The 23,429-nt window shown below is 44.8% G+C and overlaps 1 protein-coding gene across 2 annotated transcripts; it reads right to left on the reverse strand.

Annotated features, from left to right (window-relative positions):
* Positions 1-1,274: 1,274 nt before the first annotated feature.
* Positions 1,275-23,131, reverse strand: SHISAL2A (shisa like 2A). Of its 2 annotated transcripts, none has more exons than XM_034779579.1 (3): positions 22,940-23,131; positions 7,406-7,455; positions 1,275-1,335 (listed from the first exon to the last, which is right to left on the reverse strand). In XM_034779579.1, exons 1-3 carry the CDS (start codon positions 23,119-23,121, stop codon positions 1,307-1,309), a joined length of 261 nt encoding a protein of 86 aa, XP_034635470.1. In that variant the 5' UTR covers positions 23,122-23,131; the 3' UTR covers positions 1,275-1,306. The 2 variants fall into 2 exon arrangements, with proteins under 2 accessions (XP_034635470.1, XP_034635469.1); XM_034779578.1 differs by having other exon boundaries at positions 7,406-7,545.
* Between the last annotated feature and the right edge of the window lie 298 nt (positions 23,132-23,429).

Genomic DNA, 23,429 nt, shown 5'->3' on the forward strand with positions numbered 1-23,429 from the left:
TACTGACACATGGAGAGCAGGGAGTGTAGCTCCTGCATCTGTAACTTTCACTCTATGCATCCGAAGAAGTGAGGTTTTTACTCACAAAAGCTTATGCCCAAATAAATCTGTTAGCCTTTAAGGTGCCACCAGACTCCTTGTTGTTTTTGTAGATACAGACTAACACGGCTACCCCCTGATACTTTCTAGTTTCAGGAACCTTTTTAATCTTACCATGGCATTATTCTCCCATAAATCATCTATTTTGCAACAATAGGAAGAAATAGTCTTTTGCCTTTGTACAATGCTGTATTTCAAAATGAATTTTGTCATAAATATTTCAACAACAAAAAAATTGCAAAACAACCCAAGCCAACCTCCTTCATGCTGCTGCTGAAGGGAAATGCACAGAGATACCATTTGGTTCAGTTTGCTAAATGGGATGTAAAAGTAACATAAGGCATGGATTTCTCACTGCTTGCATGTGTGTTTATTGCATAGCCTTGTTGTTTCAAGGACAGTTACTGAGCCATAAAGGTTTCCTCTCCCCTTTGAGGGACACTGTTGGTCCATGGCCTTGCATGCACTCTATAGATGCTTAGCCATGAAGCTTTCACTCCAAGCAAAAAGAAGAATTGTGATTCATTTCACCTAATATACTGCAAATTATTTATACATTCCTTCAAGGCTGAAGCACATTCATTATATTTTGAATGCTTCCTAGCTTGGTCTGGGAGGCAGACAACTTGACCTTTTACAACAATTCCAGCACGCAGTGAAGTCAGAATGAGAAACTTGGGTTTTTGCAAGATTCCCTTCCATTTCTCTTTGAGATTTGGCATAGCAACAGTACAGACTGTATACTCAGAAAACAGAACAATGCTGAACTACTCATCTGATATTTAAGTCCCTATTTTTCTTACACAAATGCTCTTTTACCTGTTCATCAAAGAATCCTCTCTCAAACGAGGTCACACTGGCTGCCTCATAAGTGAGCCGTGGTGCCTCCTGGCCACTAATGTAACTACAGTATGAGGGGAACGCTCTCTCTCTCAGCATATTACTATGAAGGAGCATTTCTGGGTGAATCAAGCAGACCCAATGATAAGGGGTCATTAGTGTATAAGTTACCCACTCTCTGCCATTATCATTTTTCAACATCCTAAAAATCCACTTAGGAATTTATAGCATTTTGAAAAATGACTGTGCCCACCACATTGCTTAGAGAACTGAGGGCATGGTGGGTGGGGAAAGGTGAACAACATTCTCACTGTACCTACCGTATTGCAGCACTATGGGAATCCAGTCCAGTGCATCTATATATATTTCACAAGGAACTCCCTCTAGTCTCTCTGCCTGAAAAACAAAAACATTTCAGTAAAACAAACAGCAATATGCTTCTCTTGGTTAAATAAATAAATATGTATAGCTTGCCCAAAGCATTACAAAACACACTACTGGGAACCATCTTTCACTAGCTGAGAGGATGGCATGGATTAGATCTGTGGTTCTCAACCAGAGGTATGTGTACCCCTGGGGGTACACAGAAGTCTTCTGGGGGTACGTCAACTCATCTAGATATTAGCCTAGTTTTATAACAGACTATATAAAAAGCGCTAGTGAAGTCACTAGAAACTAAAATTTCATACAGACAATGACTTGTTTATACTGCGCTATATACTATACACTGAAATGCAAGTACAATATTTATATTCCAATTGATTTAGTTTATAATTGTATGGTAAAAATGAGAAAGTAAGCAATTTTTCAGTAATGGTGTGCTATGACACTTCAGACATAAAAATGCAAATGTTATAAGCAAGTAGTTTAAGTGAGATAAAGCTTGGGGGTATGTAAGACAAAAATCAGACTCCTGAAAGGGGTACAGAAATCTGGAAAGATTGAGAGCCACTGAATTAGATGACCTGATAGTGGAGGTCTTTTTTTGGTCTCTACTACGGGTAGGTCTATAGTGCAGTGTAAACCCACTGTTCAAACTCAGGCTCAAGCCTAACCCCCCTTCTATCTACACACAAATCACCCCAACCCAGGCTTGGATCCAGGGTTCCAGCACCCCACAGAGGTGGAGGGTCCAATCCTTTGAGTCAAGATGGGACCCAGGGTTCAAGCCATATTGCTTTGCACTGGATTCATTCTTTGTGAGTCTGCCAAAAGAATGGCATGGGGTGACTTTCTTTGTCCTCTAGACAGTCAAGTTTGGTGGACTGTCAACTTTTCCCACACTGCACCATGAACAAAGGGCTAGAGAGGCCACATTTTGGGAGGATGCAAGGAAGTCTGGGATATGGGTGGTTGGACTTTGGGCCTGCACAATGCAGTGTAGACTCCGGAGCCTCAGTTTGGGACCCAGGGTTCAACAATTCCTAACCTAAGGTTACAAATAAGTATAGCTGCTCAAACCCTAGGTTAACAAACACAGGGTCTGCTAACTCAAGTTTTACTAATACTGGGCTAACATTGCAATGTACACAGACCCTATAATGGGATAACTGAGAGACATGTTAGAAAAAAAGATAAACAGGATGGTAACATAGACCTGGAAGAGGCATCCTGTGTCAAGTCCAGTCCCCTGCTACCTCAGGCATCCCTGTCATATAATTCCATTCATTAATTTCTCAAACTTCATCCTGAAACCAGTTAGGTTTCTTGCTCCCACTACTCCTATTGGGAGGCAGTTCCAGAGTCTCACTCCTCTGATGGTTAGAAACCCCCTTCTAATTTCCAGCCTAAATTTAGGCATGGCCAATTTATACTCATTTGTTCTTGTGCCAACATTGTCCATCTTAAATAGCTCTTCTCCTTCCCTGGTGTATTTATAGAGAGCAATCATTTCTTTTCAGTCTTCATTTTGCTATGCTAAACAAGCCAAACTCTTAATCTTCTCCTGTAAGATAGGTCCTCCTTTCTCTGAGGATCCTCATTGCCCTTCTCTGCACCTGCTCCAGTTTGAATAAAACTTTCTTTGACATGAGTGACCAGAATAGTGCACAGTATTCCAAATGAGGTCTTACCAGTGTCTTGTACAATGTAATTAAGCCTTCCATATCCCTACTGGAAATATCTCACAAGATACATGCTTAGGGCACGTCTTCACTAGCAACGTTAAAGCACTTTGCCAGCAAGTTTCACAGTTATTTGCTGACAACAGAAAAATGGTGAGACTCAAGAATCTTGGGTTCCAGTCCCTGCTCAGGAGGGAAATGTGCTCTGGTGGGCACAGATTCTTATGAATGTTCCCACCAGCTGTGACCCTTTCTGTCATGTCCCGTCTCTTCATCCCAGTCCCATTCTCCTTGCCTACCCAGTCCCAGTCTCCACCCCTCACGCTACTGTGACGTTATTGATATACTCTGGGACCATATAGATCATTGTTGCAACCAAGGTCCTGTAGTGGCACCCAAATCTTGTATAAAGGGGGTCAAATGGGGTGTCTAGGACAAGGTTATGGTTTACTGGTTAGGATTATGCTGTCTATATGTGTTTATCACTTTTGTAGTTGAAGTTATGAATATTGGCTCTATACTGTCTGTATTTCAAACTTATGCTATGCTTCTGGGTGACATCCCAGACAAACTGGTGTTAGCTCTGCCTAGCCTGCTTGATGGCCCATTAAGGACCATCAGCTATACAATGGACCCATTGAGAGAAGGCAGATACGCCTTGTAACTCAGCAAAGTATGCAGGGACTGGCCCATGTGACTCCAGACTCCATTTTGCTGTAATCTTCCACAGTAAGAACAAAGAGGTTTTCTTACACCTGGAAAAGACTATATAAGGCTGATGCCTCATCTCCATCTGGTCTTCAATCCTGCTTCATACCTCTGGAGGAACTTTGCTACAAGCTGAAGCTTTGAACAAAGGACTGAGGACCCATCCCAGCGGGGGATGTATCCCAGAGACTTGATTTGAACCTGCAGTTTATTCCATCCCTGCTGCAAGCCTGAACCAAGAACTTTGCCATTACTGTATGTAATTGATTCCATTTAACCAATTCTAACTCTCATCTCTATCCTTTTCCTTTTATGAATAAACCTTTAGATTTTAGATTCTAAAGGATTGGCAACAGCGTGATTTGTGGGAAAGATCTGATTTGTATATTGACCTGGGTCTGGGGCTTGGTCCTTTGGGATCAGGAGAACCTTTTTCTTTTACTGGGGTATTGGTTTTCATAACCATTTGTCCCCATAACAAGTGGTACTGGTGGTAATACTGGGAAACTGGAGTGTCTAAGGAGATTGCTTGTGAGACTTGCGGTTAGCCAGTGGGGTGAGACCGAAGTCCTCTTAGTCTGGCTGGTTTGGTTTGCCTTAGAGGTGGAAAGAACCCCAGCCTTGGGCTGTAACTGCCCTATTTGAGCAATTTGTCCTGAGTTGGCACTCTCAGTTGGGTTCCGCCAGAACCGCATTGTCACAGCTACTCATCCCAGTCTCTTTACCCAGCAAGTCATAATCTCAGTTCTCCAGACTCCTCCATCCCGTCTTCCCTTATTTTCAGTTCCAGTCTCTTTACCCAGCTTTTTTCAATCCCCACTCCACACAATTTCCTTTTTCCTCAGACTCTTTGCCTAGCCAGTCCAGTTCCCTACCACTGTGGCCAATTGCTCTCACCTCAGCCACATTGGCTTCCTCTCCCAAACTCCCTCCCCAGGCTCTTCATCCATTGTCAGTGCTCCTCCAGAATCTTTGCCTAGCCAGTCCTTATTCTCCCTCCTGCACCTGGCCCCTTGTCAACTATGCCTCCCCTCCCCATCATCACCTTCTCCCTAAGCCACTGGTTCTCAGTCCTAGTCTGCTTGCCCAGCCGTTCCCAGACTCCCGCATTCTGGATCCTTGTCCAATCTCAGTTCTTCTCTCCCCCGCCCCCCCGCCCAAACTTACTAGATTGGAGTCCCCCTACTATGTTTTCCTCCCCATTTCCTAGTCTCTCCTTCAGAGTCTCCTCCCAGTCTCCCCCAGACCCCAACTCCCAGTCCTAGTTTCCCCTCTCCTTCCCTTGCAAGCCTCCAGTCCCAATCCCCTCCCTCCCTTGCAAGTTTCTTGTCCCAACCAATTCCCTGCGTCCCCACCTCCCCCATGTCTGGCTCTTGTGCCCTCTGCAAGGGTGTTGAAACAACTTTTATAATGGGGGTGCAGAGAGCCATGGAACCAAACTGTAAACCCCGAATAGAATGGAAATCACTTCAAGCCAAGGGGTGTGGCAGCATCCCCAGTGCCCCTAGTTCCAGCACCTATGGCCCTCTGCATTCAAACTAGGCAGCTTCCTCCTCCATGCAGCCTGGGCCCATTCAGAATAGCATTTAGTCTACAGGAGAGACATGTGAAGCTGGGCAGGAAACGGCTTTCTTGTTCTTGGAAAATTCTGAGATTTTGGAAAATGTTCCTGTCTTTAATCAGGACCAAATAAATAAAAATTCCAAACCTTGACATTTTTTTCAAACTGACAATCAGAAACATGTTTGGGTTCAGGTCAACCAAAACATTTGATTTTGACATTTTCAATTTTTTTTATGACAATTGCTTACGTTTCTAAATGAAAAGTTGTTTCAGTGAAAAAACAATTTTTCATTTAAAAAAAATAATTTCCAAAAATTTTTAAAACCAAAAAATTCCTCAAAAATTACCCTCTCATTTTCACAAAATGGCATTCCAGAAATAATAAAAAAAAGTTTTAGAAAATTCTTTACCAGCTACAGACAAATGATTGGCTTCTCTGAACAATCCACATTAGAGATCTTTAATAATGAAGACAAAGAAGTAAATGTGCTATTTTTCAGGTTAAGCTTTTCCTCGTAAAAAAAAATTATCAAACCTTGCTTAGTTAATCCAATCTCCTAATTTTGTAATAACAAATAAGAATGATTTTTAATACAATAATTAGTTTTCAAGCCCTTATGAGTAATTTATAAGTCTGTAATTGTCTCCATTTTCGATCCCAGAGGTCCCTGTAGTCTGAGTTTGAATACATCACAGGAGGCTTAAACAGAGGCTCAGATTTAAAGGACAATGTTAGTGCCCATCATAAAATGTAATTTATCATCACCACTTTGCAATGGAGTGGGATAGCTGACCTAGAGAATTGTCCAAGCTAATATGAGCAAGAGTACATGGTGAATACATATAGTTGAACTGTTCAGAATGCTGTCAGACTGGTGGGGCCATGTGCAGGGGGATATGCAGGGAGAGTAAAAGGAGCCTTTAACTATTCTTTTACTGCTGAGCAGAAGCGGCCACAACTCCAGTCCTGGAGCTCAGGGATTGCTCACTGCTCTCAACTACAGGGATGCCAGTCACTTCAAAAGGGACAGGCTAGAGCTGCCGATTCCTTTCCCCACCAACTAGCCATGGAGGGGAGAGTATGCTGCACCTTCCTATGAAATGGTGCAGCAGCTATGCTCCACCATATTCCTCCCCTGCCTGGAGCCTCTCCTCCCTTGCCAACCTCTCACAGCTTAAACTCCCCTTTTCCTCCACAGCTGCAACAGTATCCATCCACCCCTCTCACACACAGATTCCACTGATTTCCCCCAGTCCTGAATTTTGAAGGGGTTAATACTTATATACACAAGGACAATGTAGTCTTTAAAAAAAAAAAAATAAGATGGACTGGAACTGAATTTCCTTTACTCCTGTAAACTAAAAGTTCCTGCAGGAGAGTGTTTAGTGTAAGGCTCTAGGTTGGAATTTGTTTTGGGTGTTTGTGGCCCCAGAAAGGAGAAGACATTTTGGTTTCGGCCAGAGGGCTGACCTACGCTACCAACAGAGGCAGTGGCCTAGCCACACCTTACATCAGAGATAAGCAGCCCTCTCAGAGGAATTATTGCAAAGATTCTATCTAACTATAAAGGTAAGACAGGTTACTTGAGAGAAAGGTTTCCTGTATGACCTTGGCCAAGTCACAAAGGGTACGTATACATTGCAATAAAAAACACCCATAGCTCAGGCTGCAGAGCCATAAGACTGCAATGTAGCTATTCGGGCTTGGGCTACAGCACGGGCTCTGGAACCCTGCAAGAGCCTTTACCCTGAAGAGAGAAAGATTTACTCCATCAGTAAATTGGTGAAGGTGAATTCAGCATAACAGATGTTCTTTTGTGATGGGGATTTTAAATATCTAGAGATATAGTTAAAAACAAAACCCTCAGCATGTCCTGCAGAGTCTTTAATTAAGGAGTTATAACAGGAATGGTTTGAGATTTTACAGCACCCTGCTGCCTGAGCCCCACAAGCCCAAGTCTGCGGACATAGGCCAACTCTGGGAGTTTTACTGCAGTGTAGACATACACTTAAGGACAGATTTTTAAGGATATTTAGGTGCCCAGATGGATGCCTAGTGGGATTTTAAAATTCTTGATGGAGTAAAACCTTTATTGCTGCAGATGATATCAACACCACAAAGCTGATCTTACCTGTTGTCTGCAAGCTTAAACCTGTATCCAGCTTGCTGCATGGCTTCGTACTGATAAACAAGTAACAGAGAACACACACTGTGATGATAAAAGCAAGCAGGACCACCGCTGCTATCGACAGACCCACAAGTGCACCAACACTGAGAAGAGAGAAAACAAAGTGATTAAGTGTACACACTAATCTGTGATGCCTGTCAAACAAATGGCCAACATGGGATCTGGAGGTTACCTGTATTTAATAGGGCAGGAAAACAATCTTACATTTTTACTATATGTACAGATTTAGGGCCAGATCCTTAGTTGGTGTAAAGTTCCTCAGTGGACCTAAGCCATTTTACAGCAGCTGAGTGCTTTTATCATGTTACCTGGTGCTTATTAGGCCTGATTCTGCTCTCATTTACAGTGATGTAAATCAGGAGTAACTCCACTAAAGCAACACCCATGTAAGATTGGTATCTGTGAGATAACTGTCTCTACTCCTGAGCCTGCCTCCAAACAAGTCATCAGAAAAATGTAAAGAAACATATTCTGTACTGGGAAATGCTCATCATTTACTGCAGCAATCAGTTCCTGTGTGTGCGCGCAACGGCTGGAAGAAATTACCCTGACTTCTTAAAAATCAAATCAGACAAAGGCACACTAACAAGAAAAATCAATAAAAAGTACTGGGGAATTACTGGTCTTCACCATTTCTTTTTATCCCAATCGTCCCTGATTTTATTGGCACTTCTACCATGGAACTTTAAATCAAAGGATGAAAAAAAACAAACAAACAAAAAAAAAAAAAAACCCCACACACGTTTCTTCCAATGTTGCACTATAAAAGAAAAGGCTCCCAACCTCCTAGAAGGTTGCTTAGGAGTCCATGCAAATATTTCATTCTGGACTCGCTTCTCTGAAGAAACATAAAGGGTATTAAATATTTTAGATTGAAGGTTAATTTTTGTACTTCAAGAAGATACTTATTTTAAAACCTAATAGGAACATGTTTGATATAGCAGATACATATTTGTCACAGCCTTCTCCCCTTTTAGTTCTGAAATGTGTGTTAAAAAAGGGTTAATAGAGTTTATTTAATGATTCAAACAGCACCACTCTTTTGCTAGTAGCTTTGCAGGGGAGAGTGGAACACTATGACCCCTGTTATGCCTCTGTCCTAATGTAAGAAGTTTTTAAGGCAGACCAATTTGCTGCTTCTAGGCCCTTTGTCAGTATTCACTGCTGCAAAGGAGCAGTGTAAAACTGAGCATTAATTCATTTACATCCAGCTACTACCTCTTCAGCTGCAACTTACTGACACACCCATCATTTAATCTCAGGAGGCATTTTATACAGTACATCTGTGCTATCATTACATGGCTCATGGAAACCACCATTCAGGGTAAAAATGGACACATTAAGGAGGGTTACTGCAGCAGGAGTGTTGAGCATTTCTCATCACAAGTAAAAGGGTATAGAACAGCATGACACAAGGAAGCTCTCTACATCTGAAACACTACCGTGTCCTAGCCCCCTCTTATCACTAAGGCTGAAATTCGGTCACAGATTCTGTGACTTTCACAGCTGCAATGTGGCTGATCCCAGAGCCAGCTGCTCAGTCACCCTGGGACCAGCCTCACCAGGCACTCCTTGGGCACCCCACAGCCAGCTGCACCGGCTATAGCTGGAGCAGCCTGGAACCAGCCGCACCGGCTGCTGTTGAGGTGGTTCCAGGGTGGCTGGCCCTGGGGAGCACCTGAGTAGTGGTCCCAGGGGGGTGTCCAAGGAGTGGTTCCGGGTGCAGCTCCAGGGCCAGCCACACCAACCACTGCTCAGGCTGCTGGCCCTGGGGAGCGGCAAGCAGTGGTCCCAGGGCTAACCGCACCGACAGCTGCTTGGGCGGCCCAGGGAGCGCCTGAGCAGCGATCCTAGGGGCAGCCAGCCTGGGGAAAGCGCCTGAGGCGGCTGGCCTTGGAGAGTGCCTGAGCAGCAGTCCCTGGGGCCTCAGAACAGGGGTGGCTGGGGGCAGTCAGCCCCTGCAGCCAGTGCAGGGGCTAGCTGTCGGCCTCTGGGCCCCCACAGCAGTGGTGTCCCGGGGCCCCAGGAGCTGCTAAGTTTTATTCAAGGGTATTTACATAGTAAAATTCATGGGACAGGTCATGGTCTGAATTTTTGCCCATGATCTGTCCATGACTTTTACAAAAAATACTCATGACAAAATCTTAGCCTTATAACTTATCACTAAGAATCAGTGAATCACTTGCAGCTATGAGAACAATCACAATCAGATGCGGACATCTGGAGAATAGCACCTTGCTGCTGCTTTTTTGTTGGAACTAGTTGGAAACTAAGACACTGTATATATTGAGTCTACTTTTCAAGATCCATAACCATGATATTTCACAGCCAGATCCCTTCAAACATCTCAAAGACATCCATCCAATTGAGGATTACATGACAACTGATTTTCTAAAACACAAAAATCTGGTTTTTTACAAAGCTTTAAAGGTTTTATGAATTTTACGTATTTAGATTATTTGGAAATGCTTTTCCTCGGCTCTAATACTTTAGCAAAGCTTCCTACAAGCAATATTAAAAACAATGTTATAACATCTGCCAAAAATAAGATGCCAAAATAACAATAATGATCTGCATAACAGCCCATGCCTTCCCCTCAAACCTGAGAATTAATATGGGCTGTTGGGGGCAGTGAATTGCAGCTAAGGGTCACTTGTAGAAAATGTTCTGCTACTCTCATCCCTCCCTTTTAAGCCATGGGGTATTAACTCGAGTGCCTTCACTGATACAGCTGTAGTGGTATCACACAAGGAAAGAGGATCTCTTTGGCCAGGTTCAAACCATTTAGGGCTTTAAAAGTCAAAACCACCACCTTCAATTCCACCCAGAAGCCCACAGGCAGCAGGTGCAGAGCACTGGTGTGATGAGCTGTCAGTTTGAAACACTACTCAATTACTTTGCACTAACTTTGGCTTCTGAATGGTCCCAAGCTGTAGCCCCATGCACAGCATGTTGCAGTAGTATGGTTAATGATCACTGGACATTCAAAAGGGAAGTGCACAACCTTCTTGCTAAGCACAGATGTAAAGAAGTGCTTTTGCCCCCAACTGCTGGATAACCACCACAAGTAACCTTGATTTTGCATAACAAATGGCAATCAGGATGCAGATATAATCCTTACCAATACTTCTGATTGTTAGATTAGTGGAAGCAATCTCCTAGTCTCATCTGGATTGAGTCTCAATTGGCTAGTTCTCAAATTAATGCTTACACTAGGTCATCTGTTCCCATGTACTGGCTAGATCAGGCATGGGAGAGATGCACAGCTGTGCAACAGCAGCATATCAATATGCTGTAGCCCATGTCTTCTTACTAAGACTATGGAAAACAGATTTAGAATGGAAATAACACTTCAGCAAGAATAATCAGCTCTATCCAAAAGAATTCTGATGGAAGAGAATGCAAATTAGTCACCTATAGAAATGGCAATTATGCTCTTGGAGACAAACATGAATTAAGAAAAATAGAAATGGATACAAAGTTAGAATCTGCAATATTATTATTTCATTAAAAGGTCCAAAAGCAAGTAATCCATGAAAAAAACCCACCATAAAAATCCAGAATAAATTACTTCCAAGCTTTTAATAAATTATATACTTAAGCAAAATTAAATATTTTCTTCCTTGGTATTTCTTTACTTTACTGCCTGTGGAGGCACCAATCAAGAGTACTGAAAATACAAACTCTGCTGAGGAGTTCCTGGTTCTGAGATGCTGGACAGAGACAAATTATTAATTGTTTTGTTATCTCAGCTCCCCCTCCTGGTTAACCCATGCATTAGCTCATGGGCACTGATTTGAAAGAAAGAAATTGGTCATTTGGATTTACTTTCTCTTAATTAAACTTTTATTGTGTATTGCACTTAAAGGGAAACCAGTGTACAAGCATCACAGTATTGTTATCTGTTAAGGAGCCTTTTATGAAAGGCTGCCTTAAAGCAGGCATAAATGGCTATCAGAGGATCCAGAGTAACAGCCGTGTTAGTCTGTATCCGCAAAAAGAAGAACAGGAGTACTTGTGGCACCTTAGAGACTAACAAATTTATTAGAGCATAAGCTTTCGTGGACTACAGCCCACTTCTTCGGATGCATATAGAATGGAACATATAATGAGGAGCTATATATACACACATACAGAGAGCATAAACAGGTGGGAGTTGTCTTACCAACTCTGAGAGGCCAATTAATTAAGAGAAAAAAAAACTTTTGAAGTGATAATCAAGCTAGCCCAGTACAGACAGTTTGATAATAAGTGTGAGAATACTTACAAGGGGAGATAGAGTCAATGTTTGTAATGGCTCAGCCATTCCCAGTCCTTATTCAAACCGGAGTTGATTGTGTCTAGTTTGCATATCAATTCTAGCTCACCAGTCTCTCTTTGGAGTCTGTTTTTTGAAGTTTTTCTGTTGTAATATAGCCACCCGCAGGTCTGTCACTGAATGACCAGACAGGTTACAGTGTTCTCTCACTGGTTTTTGAGTATTTTGATTCCTGATGTCAGATTTGTGTCCATTAATTCTTTTGCGTCGAGACTGTCCGGTTTGGCCAATGTACATGGCAGAGGGGCATTGCTGGCACATGATGGCATATATCACATTGGTAGATGTGCAGGTGAACGAGCCCCTGATGGTATGGCTGATGTGATTAGGTCCTATGATGATGTCACTTGAATAGATATGTGGACAGAGTTGGCATCGGGGTTTGTTACAAGGATAGGTTCCTGGGTCAGTGTTTTTGTTCAGTGATGTGTGGTTGCTGGTGAGTATTTGCTTTAGGTTGGGGGGTTGTCTGTAAGCGAGGACAGGTCTGTCTCCCAAGATCTGTGAGAGTAAAGGATCATCTTTCAGGATAGGTTGTAGATCTCTGATGATGCGCTGGAGAGGTTTTAGTTGGGGGCTGAAGGTGACAGCTAGTGGTGTTCTGTTATTTTCTTTGTTGGGCCTGTCTTGTAGGAGGTGACTTCTGGGTACTTGTCTGGCTCTGTCAATCTGTTTTTTCACTTCAGCAGGTGGGTATTGTAGTTTTAAGAATGCTTGATAGAGATCTTGTAGGTGCTTGTCTCTATCCGAGGGATTGGAGCAAATGCGGTTATATCTTAGAGCTTGGCTGTAGACAATGGATCGTGTGGTGTGTCCTGGATGGAAGCTGGAGGCATGTAGGTAAGTGTAGCGGTCAGTAGGTTTCCGGTATAGGGTGGTATTGATGTGACCATCGCTTATTAGCACAGTAGTGTCCAGGAAATGGACCGCTTGTGTGGATTGATCTAGGCTGAGGTTGATGGTGGGATGGAAATTATTGAAATCATGGTGAAATTCCTCAAGGGCTTCTTTTCCATGGGTCTAGATGATGAGGTCATCAATGTAGCGCAAGTAGAGTAGGGGCGTTAGGGGACGAGAGCTAAGGAAGCGTTGTTCTAAGTCAGCCATAAAAATGTTGGCATATTGTGGGGCCATGCGGGTACCCATAGCAGTGCCGCTGACTTGAAGGTATGTATTGTCCCCAAATGTGAAATAGTTGTGGGTGAGGACAAAATCACAAAGTTCAGCCACCAGGTTAGCTGTGACATTATCAGGGATACTGTTCCTGATAGCTTGTAGTCCATCTTTGTGTGGAATATTGGCGTAGAGGGCTTCTACGTCCATAGTGGCCAGGATGGTGTTTTCTGGAAGATCACCGATGGATTGTAGTTTCCTCAGGAAGTCAGTGGTGTCTCGAAGATAGCTGGGAGTGCTGGTAGCATAGGGTCTGAGGACAGAGTCTACATAACCAGACAAGCCTGATGTTAGGGTGCCAATGCCTGAGATGATGGGGCGTCCAGGATATCCAGGTTTATGGATCTTGGGTAGCAAATAGAATACCCCTGGTCGGGGTTCTAGGCATGTGTCTGTACGGATTTGTTCCTGTGCTTTGTCAGGGAGTTTTTTTAGCAGATGGTGTAGTTTCTTTAGGTAACACCACATTCTACAGGCCATTATCCTCCGATCCCACTGAGGATTACCTAAAGAAACTACACCATCTGCTAAAAAAACTCCCTGACAAAGCACAGGAACAAATCCGTACAGAATTTACGCACAGCAAGCAGGAGTCTCTGGGAGCAGCTCCAAGGCAGAGGGCAGGAGCAGCACAGGGCAGTGTGGGGAGGGACAGCTGAACTGCCGGCAATTGCTAGCCTGCTGGGCAGCTGCAGCACAGGGAACTTGGGGAGCTGATGGGGGCTGCTGGTCCACCCTGGTTACAAGCCCCCACCAGCTAGCTGCAATGGGCTGCTCTTCCTGCAAGCAGTGGACAAAGCAGGCAGCTGCCAAACGATAGAGCATTACACAACTTTAAACGAGCATGTTCCCTAATTGATCAGCAATGTACCAACAAAACAATGTTGTTAACTGGGATGACTTTAAGTGAGGAGTTACTGTATACTATAAACTATGGCACGTACTATAAACCATTCTCATAGTGTTGGGAAGCTGTAGGATTTGCAGTGTCCCAGTGATTGTGAGCGGTCATTTGACTTGTGACTTAAGGAATGATCTCTCGCAATTTCCGCATAGTTAACATTTCTTGGAGATAAATGTTCACAAATACATCTATTAATTGGCTCTGCTTGGAGATATTTTTAATAACTCCATTTATCCATTTTAAAATATTTTTCCATGGTTTTTTGTATGATGGACATGGGCAGTTAAACTCTGCTCTAAGGACACACTACAAAACACAAACATTCCATAGGAATTCTATAGCCCTTTGTACATCCTGTGACCAGAACACCGAAAGAGATATGCTTTCTTCTTTGAGCGATTGCTCATATCAATTCCAAGTAGTTGTGCACATGCTGTGTGTACAGTCATTGGAAGGTTTTTCCCCTGGCAGTACCGTTGAGTTGGCTGTGGAGCCCCCTGGAGTGGCGCCCTCATAGTGGTGTATATAGGTCCCTGCTGACCTGTCACCTCTTCAGTTCCTTCTTACCACCAGTGATGGCCATTGGAGCCGCTTTCTCTCTTGCATTTAGCAAGCGATTCCCTAGTGGACTGTTATCCATTTTTTTCTGTAAATAGTTTTAAAAGTTGTAGTTAGTATTAGTTCTAGTAGTTAGTCAATGTGAGGGGGAACCCCCAGTTAAAACTTATCTTTTGCTCCTGTCCAGGGACAGGGGCATGCCTTGGTCTCAAGGTTTCAAGCCGTGTGGGTCCTGCCTAAAGCTTATGCTAAAGGGAGACCCACACAGCTCCTGTCTGAAGTGCCTGGGCGAGGCACACCAATCCAACAGGTGCAAGATCTGCAGCCCAGAACTAAAAAGGAGCAGGACTTTTGACTGAAGCTCCTTTTGATGGAGGTGGCCCTTTGTCCCCAGCCAGCCCAGGCGGCGTCTGACCCCACGCCTGGAACTTCTGTGCGCGGAGTGTCTGCCTCGATGCAGGAGGCTTTGGCACCGAGAAAGGACTCAGTTAAGGAATCTTGGCACTGCCATTCTCTGACGCTGAAGACAACCTCCAGTGCAAGGCACTGCTCCCATTCGCAGGTGCTGCACAAAAAGAAGAGAGCGGACAGGGGCGCTCCCCCACTAAATTTGTGGGGTGAGCAGGCACCAGTGGGATGCATCCTGCATCAGGACACCCAGTTTTGGTCCAGTCTATACTGGCACCACTGACTCCAGCCTCATGGGGAGTTCTGTCAAGTCCGGTCCTGGTGGACTCCCCAGTCCAAGACCTGGAGGAGGACATAGACCTTCTATCCACAGCAGACACATCTGAAGCAGCCAGGGACTTGATTGCTATCACTGCATAGTCTCCCACTCTGGCACTGGCTCTACAGAGAGGTACCGTGCCATCCAGGGGCAAGCCTACAACGACGCAGCGCTGATCTCCCTAGCCACAGCACCATTCCCCAGCACCGTCTTGATCTGCACCACCCTGGTCACCATGATTGGACTATTCTCTGGAGTTGGAGATGGACTTCTATGTGTCCAGGCATAGCCAGCACCACTCTGGCACCATTCCCAGCACCTCCTGAGGCAGGACATTGGGCAGCCAGTGCCTCTGATGTACTGGCCTCCACAGTGGCAGGGGCTGGCCCAGTGGCCCTTTTGGACACTGTGGGCCTACCACCAAGCCTAGGGACCAGGCTCTAGATCCCTGTCGGTGGCCTTGGAGATTCAGATCCCCCCCCCTTCGGCCATCTTGGTAACTCGGGAGCCTCCCCATGGGCAAAACATGGATGCCCAGGTTGGTGCCAGCACCAAGGCAGGGCCCATCATGGGCTCCGGTACTGACACTGCTGTGGCACTGGGCACTACTGCTATCCCTTGAGTGGCGCAGAGGATCGCCACACGGGGGATCCCTGCAAGTCAGAGGTCAAGAAGACCCAATGCCCCCCAGGGTGTCGTCCTCATCCTCCCTAGATGAGGTGGTGCCGGGTACTTCTACTATGCTCCCTGCCATGGACTCGGTGCATCAGGACCTACTTCGGAGGGTGGCCCAGAACCTAAATATGCAGGCGGAGGTGGTCTTGGAGGAGACCAAACCGATGGTGGACATTCTGCCCACTGAAGGACCTTTGAGGGTAGCGTTGCCCCTTATCAAGACTATCTAAAACACCACTAAGGTGTTGTGGCACACACCTGCCTCTATCCCCCCCACAGCTAAGGGGGTGGAATGCAAATACTTTGGATGGCACAAAGGGTACAAGCATCTCTTTACCCACCTACAGCTAACCACAAGGAGTGGCAGGGACAGTCAGGGCCTACCCCCAAATCCAAAGAGGCTAACAAGCTAGACCTCTTCAGTCAGAAGATGTATTCCACCATGGGTCTCCAGCTTTGCATAGCGGACCAGCAGGCGGTCCTCAGCCATTACTGCTACAACTCCTGGAATAACTTGGCCAAGTTCCAGGAATTGCTTTCCACGGACTCCCACTCCAAGTTTGGTGCAGTCTTGGAGGAAGGCAAGGTGGTTGCAAGGACCTCACTTCAGGCCGCCTTCAACTTGGCAGATTCGGCCACCTGTACGATGGCTACCCCAACCTGGAGTCTCCCAACCTCACAGCATGAAAGCTCCATGGCTGAACCTGTTAGAACTTACATGCACAGACTCGGTCAGGGAGGTTTGGCAGCAGAAAACCACCTACTCGTGCAACTTATCTGACTAAGTAGAAGATATTTTCAATTTAGTCTATTCAGAAGGGCACTCCTCCACTGCAGTCCTCGATTCCCTTCATCTTGGGCTATTTATTTAATTTAAAGCATCAGGGGCTGGCAGTATCATCAATAAAAAAACTGTACCTGGCTGTGATTTCAGCCTTCCATCCCAGCTCAGTGGGCCATTCAGTATTTGCTTAACCCTGTGGTTGGCTGCTTCCTCAAGGGCCTAGATAGACTGTATCCTCAAGTAAGACGACAGATTCCACCATGGGATCTCAATCTGTTGCTCTCGAGACTCCCTTCAAGACCCTGGTGACATGTTCTCTCCTCTACCTCTCTTGCAAGGTGGCATTCCTTGTGGCTATAACTTTAGCTAGGAGGGTATCCGAGTTCAAGGCCCTGACCTCCAAGCCTCCATGTACTGTGTTTTACAAGGACCAGGTGCAGTTGCAGCCACATCCAGCTTTCCTCCCAAAGGTGGTCTTGCAATTTCATGCGAATCAGGACATTTTTCTGCCAGTGTTCTTCCCTAAGCCACACGCCACTAACTGAGAACATATACTCCATTCCCTGGATGTCAGACAGGTGTTAGTGTTTAGCATCGAGCGGATGAAGCTGTTTAGGAATTCGACCCTGCTCTTTGTCACAATTGGGGAGTGGATGGAGGGCTACTGGTGTCATCTCAAAAGATCTCTTAATGGATCACAGCTTGTATCACATGTGTATCACCTAGCAAAGCTGCTAGTCCCACTGTTGACAGCTCACTCCATGAGAGTGTAAGCTTCATCTGCAGGGTGGCGATGTGGTAGTCTATTCACACCTTTACATCGCACTATGCCATCACTCAGCAGGCTAGAGACAATGCTGCTTTAGGCAGAGCTGTGCTACAATCTGCAACTCAGTGAACACTGATCCCTCCTCTGAGTGACTGCTTGGGAGTCACCTACTTGGAACTGATATGACCAATCACTCGAAGAAGAAAAACAGTTATCTACTTTTCATAACAGATGTTCTTTGAGATGTGTTGCTCATGTCCATTCCAAAACCCACCCACCTCCCTTAATCCCCAAAGGATAACATTGTGGGAGTAAGGGGAAGACCTCTCAAACCCTGTTTCTTAGAAGTCTCTTATCTTGGGCAAGGCCTACCCCAACCAAAACAATATAAAAAAAAAATCTAACAAAATTAAACCCTACAATTCAGTTTAGTCTACACCAGAGGTTCCCAAACTTATTTGGCCTACCGCCCCCTTTTCAGAAAAAAAAAAATTACTCAGCGCCCCCCTGGAAATCTACCTTCTTTAAGTGAACAAACAGAAAGATGCAGTGACAAATTTGCGTTCTTTTATGTATCTATATTTCTACCTACATCCTACAATATAGTAAAGAAAGATGTGTTATTAGAATATCGCCCATGACATCTGGTATACAGCGTTTTTTGCTTAATACGGCAAAAGACAACCAAACTAAAATACTAATGAAACTAATAAACTGGGTTTTGTTCTTTGCTCAGCAATAGATATATGTATTGGATATTAAATTGTCAAATATCAAACTAAATTTATCAAGAAATAATTTAAAAATAATCAATATGCAATTAAAAATCAGTTAATAGTTTTAATTTAGTTTGCCCTTATTTAAATAATTGTTCCTTATTAACACATGCCTTATTTACCAGTTAACACAGATGATTCGATAGATATAAATAAATGTTATAGTTAACAGTTTTTTTACGATTTCATTCCCGTTTGTTAATATTGTAATAAAAAATATGACATATATTGACTATACACTTCAAATAGTACTGTACCGACACAAGCCTGCTACAATTTTATTAGTAAGCACTGGAGACACAGAACCGTACGGTAGATATGTACGAAAATGTATAAAAATACTCACGTGTAAATTGCTGTTTTATTGAAACAATAATAATACAATTTGCTTTGTATGTGATCCGTAATCCATAAAGATCGAAGGTATCGAATATGAATAAAAATTTTTAAATACTTATTGCACTATTGTTAACTGCTTTTTACACAATTCAGAAACAATCTAAATTAGATTTCATACATGTCGCCTATTTATAGTATCATATTGTAAACAAGTCATTACACGCACATATTCCTGCCGATGCCTGCTGGACTTCCCGACAACGCGCGACACGCTCGCCTGCCAACACTTGCTTGTTAAGAGCTGTTGGCGGACTTGACAACTGATTGGTTATAATTTGTGAATTTATTTGGAAAATAAAGTAATCACTACAACTTTAACCTCTATGTTACACAGCAGATGAAACATGTACGAACGGTTTTTCAAAATTTTCTTATATTCTCTTCTTTCTTTATGCTTCCACCGCCCCCTTATTTTTATTCAACGCCCCCCAATTGCACCCGAGGTTACTACTGCCCCCCTGGATCGTTCCAACGCCCCCCAAGGGGCAGTATCGCCCACTTTGGGAACCTCTGGTCTACAGTAAGGCTAGTGCTGTAAATAACTATTTACACCTAGCTCTAAATCAGGGGTCAGCAATGTTTGGCACGCAGCTCACCAGGGTAAGCACCCTGGCGGGCCGGGCCAGTTTTATTTACCTGCTGACGTGTTCACCGTCCCGGGCCAATGGGGGCGTCGAGAAGCAGTGTGGGCAAGCGATGTGCTGGCCGCAGCTTCTCGCCACCCCCATTGGCCTGGGATGGCTGACCGCGGCCAGTTGGGGGCTGCGATTGGCTGAACCTGCCGCGTCAGCAGGTAAATAAAACTGGCCCAGCCCGCCATGGTGCTTGGCCCGGCCCGCCGAACGTTGCCGACCTCTGCTCTAAATAGTAGACATGACAGGGAAATGGAAACGTTGGTTCCAGGACCACTGCAGCTGGATAGATGAGCTGATGGATAGTTAGAGGGAAAGGGATACTTAGACCCTCAGTTTTTAGATTATTGGGCTTAAGTGAATTGCTCACAGTTCCTAACTGCCTTCTATTGCTCAAATAGATTTGTGGCCATGTGGTGTGGCTAGGCTAGGCCAGGTGACTCCTACCCAGGGCTCTGTGGAGACTGTATCAGGAAGGAGAACCTTAAGATTACATCTCACCTGGAAAAACATCACCACAGCACTATGTTGGGACACTATCTTCCTAATGATAGGAAGTGGAAGGAGACACTGAATCACAAAAATCATGTTCTGAAGACCTAGGTGACAGTGACCATCAGAGGTCTCCCACCTAAGCTAACCTGCGTAGTCTCTGAAGGCTAACAGAATCACAACACAAGGAGTCATGGTTGCAAACAGAGAGTGAGTTAAATATTTCCATTGTTAAACAATTAAAATTGTACATTATTTTTCTGATGAATTTTACTTGCATGTTTAATATAATAAGCCTAGAACATCTGATCCATTTTGCAGAATGAACTGTGGTTTTCCCAGAAAAATGGATCATGACTTATTACTGGTGGCACTCTCCCTCCACCCCAGACTCCCAGAGTTTTACCAAGTGACTGCATATAAATCTTAGCTCTAGAACTTGTCCCTCTGGTTGCAATGATTCATCTTGCAACATGAGTATCCACCACCTAACAATCTGGAGGCAAGTACTGGTAAAAATGTCCTAAGGAGGAGTCAACTTGCTGAAATATTTTGTTCTCATGGATGCAGCACACCAGCATTAGACAAGTGCTTCAAGGTGATGCATTCATTCTTGGGAGGGTGAGGAGGGAAAGACTCATTTTGTTTAATATTGATCCTATGGCTGATTGAGAAAAGATTCTAACAATCACGATGGAGTCCAGACCAAACCTTCTTAGCTGGAATTGGTAGCTGTGAGAGGGTGCTGAGGAACAAATAGGGACATCCTCAAGACTTACGGCCAAATTCCCTGCTGTTGTGATTCCACTGACTTCATGGTCAAATCCCCTACTGTTGTAATTCTGTTGATTTCAGGATCAAATTCCCTGCTGGTGTAATTCCATTGACTTCAATAGAGTTCTGCAAGCAGATAATTTTGCCCTGTTTTTTACTGCATAAAAAGGACACTAATCTTCTACTGCCCAAGACAACAAAATACACTATTTTTAGTGTCTCCACAATTTCTTCCTTTGCACAAAGCATTTTTCACAATCCCAATTTCCTTTCTTTTCAGTGTGCTGCACAGTATTATTTTCAAACACTTTAACAGTTCAAGTTGCACTTCAAGGAGTTGCAGACAGATTCCCCGTGTTGAACAAAGAGGAAAGGAAACACTGCTGGGAGAGATTCAGGCATGTTCCAAAATGAAAGTGAACATGGAGCCCCTCACACAAGCACATATGGACTCAACCGAACACATCTTTTGTAACTGCTATGATCTTACTAGTGGCATCTGAAAGTGGAGAGCCAAAATTGACAAAGGTCTCTTATGAGCCAATTTACAGCAGTGGGTAAAGATTAGAGATGGGCAGAAAAATGGGATCTCCATAGAAAATGGAGACATTGGCAGGACACTCATTTTTCTGACAAAGCTAAAAAACTTTGAGTTTTCATTTTTTGAAAAACAAAACTCAGTTTTCCACAAAAAGTAGATGCTTTTCGCAAAAAAAAAAAAAAAAAAATTCAGTGTTTGTTGCAAAACCGTTTCAACTGAATTTTCTTCATCAGCTGTAGTACAGATTTTAATATGTCTGAATTCTTATCCTGTGCATGGAGTTTTTTTAAAGTCCCTTAATTTTAATAACTATAATTCTGCCATTACAGTCCTCAGAGGAAAGAGAGCTTAAAAATATCTGGGTGCAAGCAAATAGCATCAAAACAAACTTCACACAAATTAAGCTGAACAAACATAGCACCTTTCACAGGCCCAGGATAACAAGTGCAGAGCTGCCAAGTCTCACACTACATAAGAACATAAGAAAGGCCGTACTGGGTCAGACCAAAGGTCCATCTAGCCCAGTATCCTGTCTACTGAGAGTGGCCAATGCCAGGTGCCCCAGAGGGAGTGAACCTAACAGGCAATGATCAAGTGATCTCTCTCCTGCCATCCATCTCCACCCTCTGACAGAGGGAGGCTAGGATACCATTCTTTACCCATCCTGGCTAATAGCCATTAATGGACTTAACCACCATGAATTTATCCAGTTCTCTTGTAAACTCTGTTATAGTCCTAGTCTTCACAACCTCCTCAGGTAAGGAGTTCCACAAGTTGACTGTGTACTGTGTGAAGAACTTCCTTTTATTTGTTTTAAACCTGCTGCCTATTAATGTCATTTGATAACCCCTAGTTCTTGTATTATGGGAATAAGTAAATAACTTTTCCTTATCCACTTTCTCCACATCACTCATAATTTTATATACCTCTATCATATCCCCCCTTAGTCTCCTCTTTTCCAAGCTGAAAAGTCCTAGTCTCTAATCTCTCCTCATATGGGACCTGTTCCAAACCCTTAATCATTTTAGTTGCCCTTTTCTGAACCTTTTCTAGTGCCAGTATATCTTTTTTGAGATGAGGAGACCACATCTGTACACAGTAGTTGAGATGAGGGCATACCATCGATTTATATAAGGGCAATAATATATTCAGTCTTATTCACTATCCCCTTTTTAAATGATCCCTAACATCCTGTTTGCTTTTTTGACCGCCTCTGCACACTGCGTGGACATTTTCAGAGAACTATCCACGATGACTCCAAGATCTTTTTCCTGACTTCTTGTAGCTAAATTAGCCCCCCATCAAATTGTATGTATAGTTGGGGTTATTTCCCCTCCCCCCCATGTGCATTACTTTACATTTATCCACATTAAATTTCGTTTGCCATTTTGTTGCCCAATCACTTAGTTTTGTGAGATCTTTTTGAAGTTTTTGAATCTCCTCATAGGAGATTAGTTTCCAGTCACTTTTTAAAAGACTCTCCCTGTGTTGCAGAAAAAGTGTTTTTCCACGAGACATTTGAACACTGGGGAAGATGTTTAAATCTCCTTCACACTGTCCCAGTCTCAGAGCAATCCCCGGGCAGGGTAGAAAGTCTCCTGTGACTCTATCCCTGCAGGTACCCCCAATGCCCAAGGCAGTGGTGGAGGTTCTGTAACACGGTCCCTTGTTGTTTTTGTGGATACAGACTAACACGGCTACCCCCTGATACTTGTCCCTGGCACGTACCCCCAACCCAGCACCCAGTTGGAGAGCCTATGCCCCTGGCCCAGCATGTAGTGCCCAAGGTAGGGCTGCAGGATCTGTGCCCCCGCCTCCCGCGCGCACCCTCCGTCCCTCACCCAACGCCCAGGTCAGTCTGTGCGCCCGGCCCCGTGCGGACCCCGCCCCCGTCACCCAGCAACCGGGACGGGTCGGTCTGCGCCCCGGTGGCGGGCTGAGGGAGCCGCTCTCACCTGAGCCACCACATGTAGCCGTGCTCGTAGGGGAAGAAGCTGTTGGGGTCATCGCAGCAGTACTTGACGTCCTGGAAGCCGCAGCAGTACACGGCGCTCGCCTCGCCGTCCGCCCGCGGGCAGCTGAAGCCGCTCACCGACGCCCCGTCGGCGCTCAGGTAGCTGGTGCAGGCGGAGCTCATGGTGCGGCCGGCCGGCCGGCCGGCGAGCGGGCGGAGGGATACCGCCGGGAGCCCACGTCGGACCCCGGACCGGCAAAGTTGGCCGCAGCCGCTGCCAGAGCGCGCCGCGCAGTGGGGAGCCGCGGCAGATCCTCCCCTTCCCGAGGCGGCTCCGCAGAGTTCCCGAGAGAGCAGCGCTGCCTCCAGGTACGGGGGGGTCTCCCGCCCAGCACTGGCCAATGTTACCCCCGCCGCCTCCAGTCCTGGCCAGTCCGCGGGCTCCCCCTACAGGACAGCTCCGGGAAGCTCACCCGGGGAGGCACTGCGCT

The sequence above is a fragment of the Trachemys scripta genome, chromosome 8 (assembly GCF_013100865.1).
Source record: "Trachemys scripta elegans isolate TJP31775 chromosome 8, CAS_Tse_1.0, whole genome shotgun sequence".
In the NCBI taxonomy this organism is placed as follows: Eukaryota; Metazoa; Chordata; order Testudines; family Emydidae; genus Trachemys; species Trachemys scripta.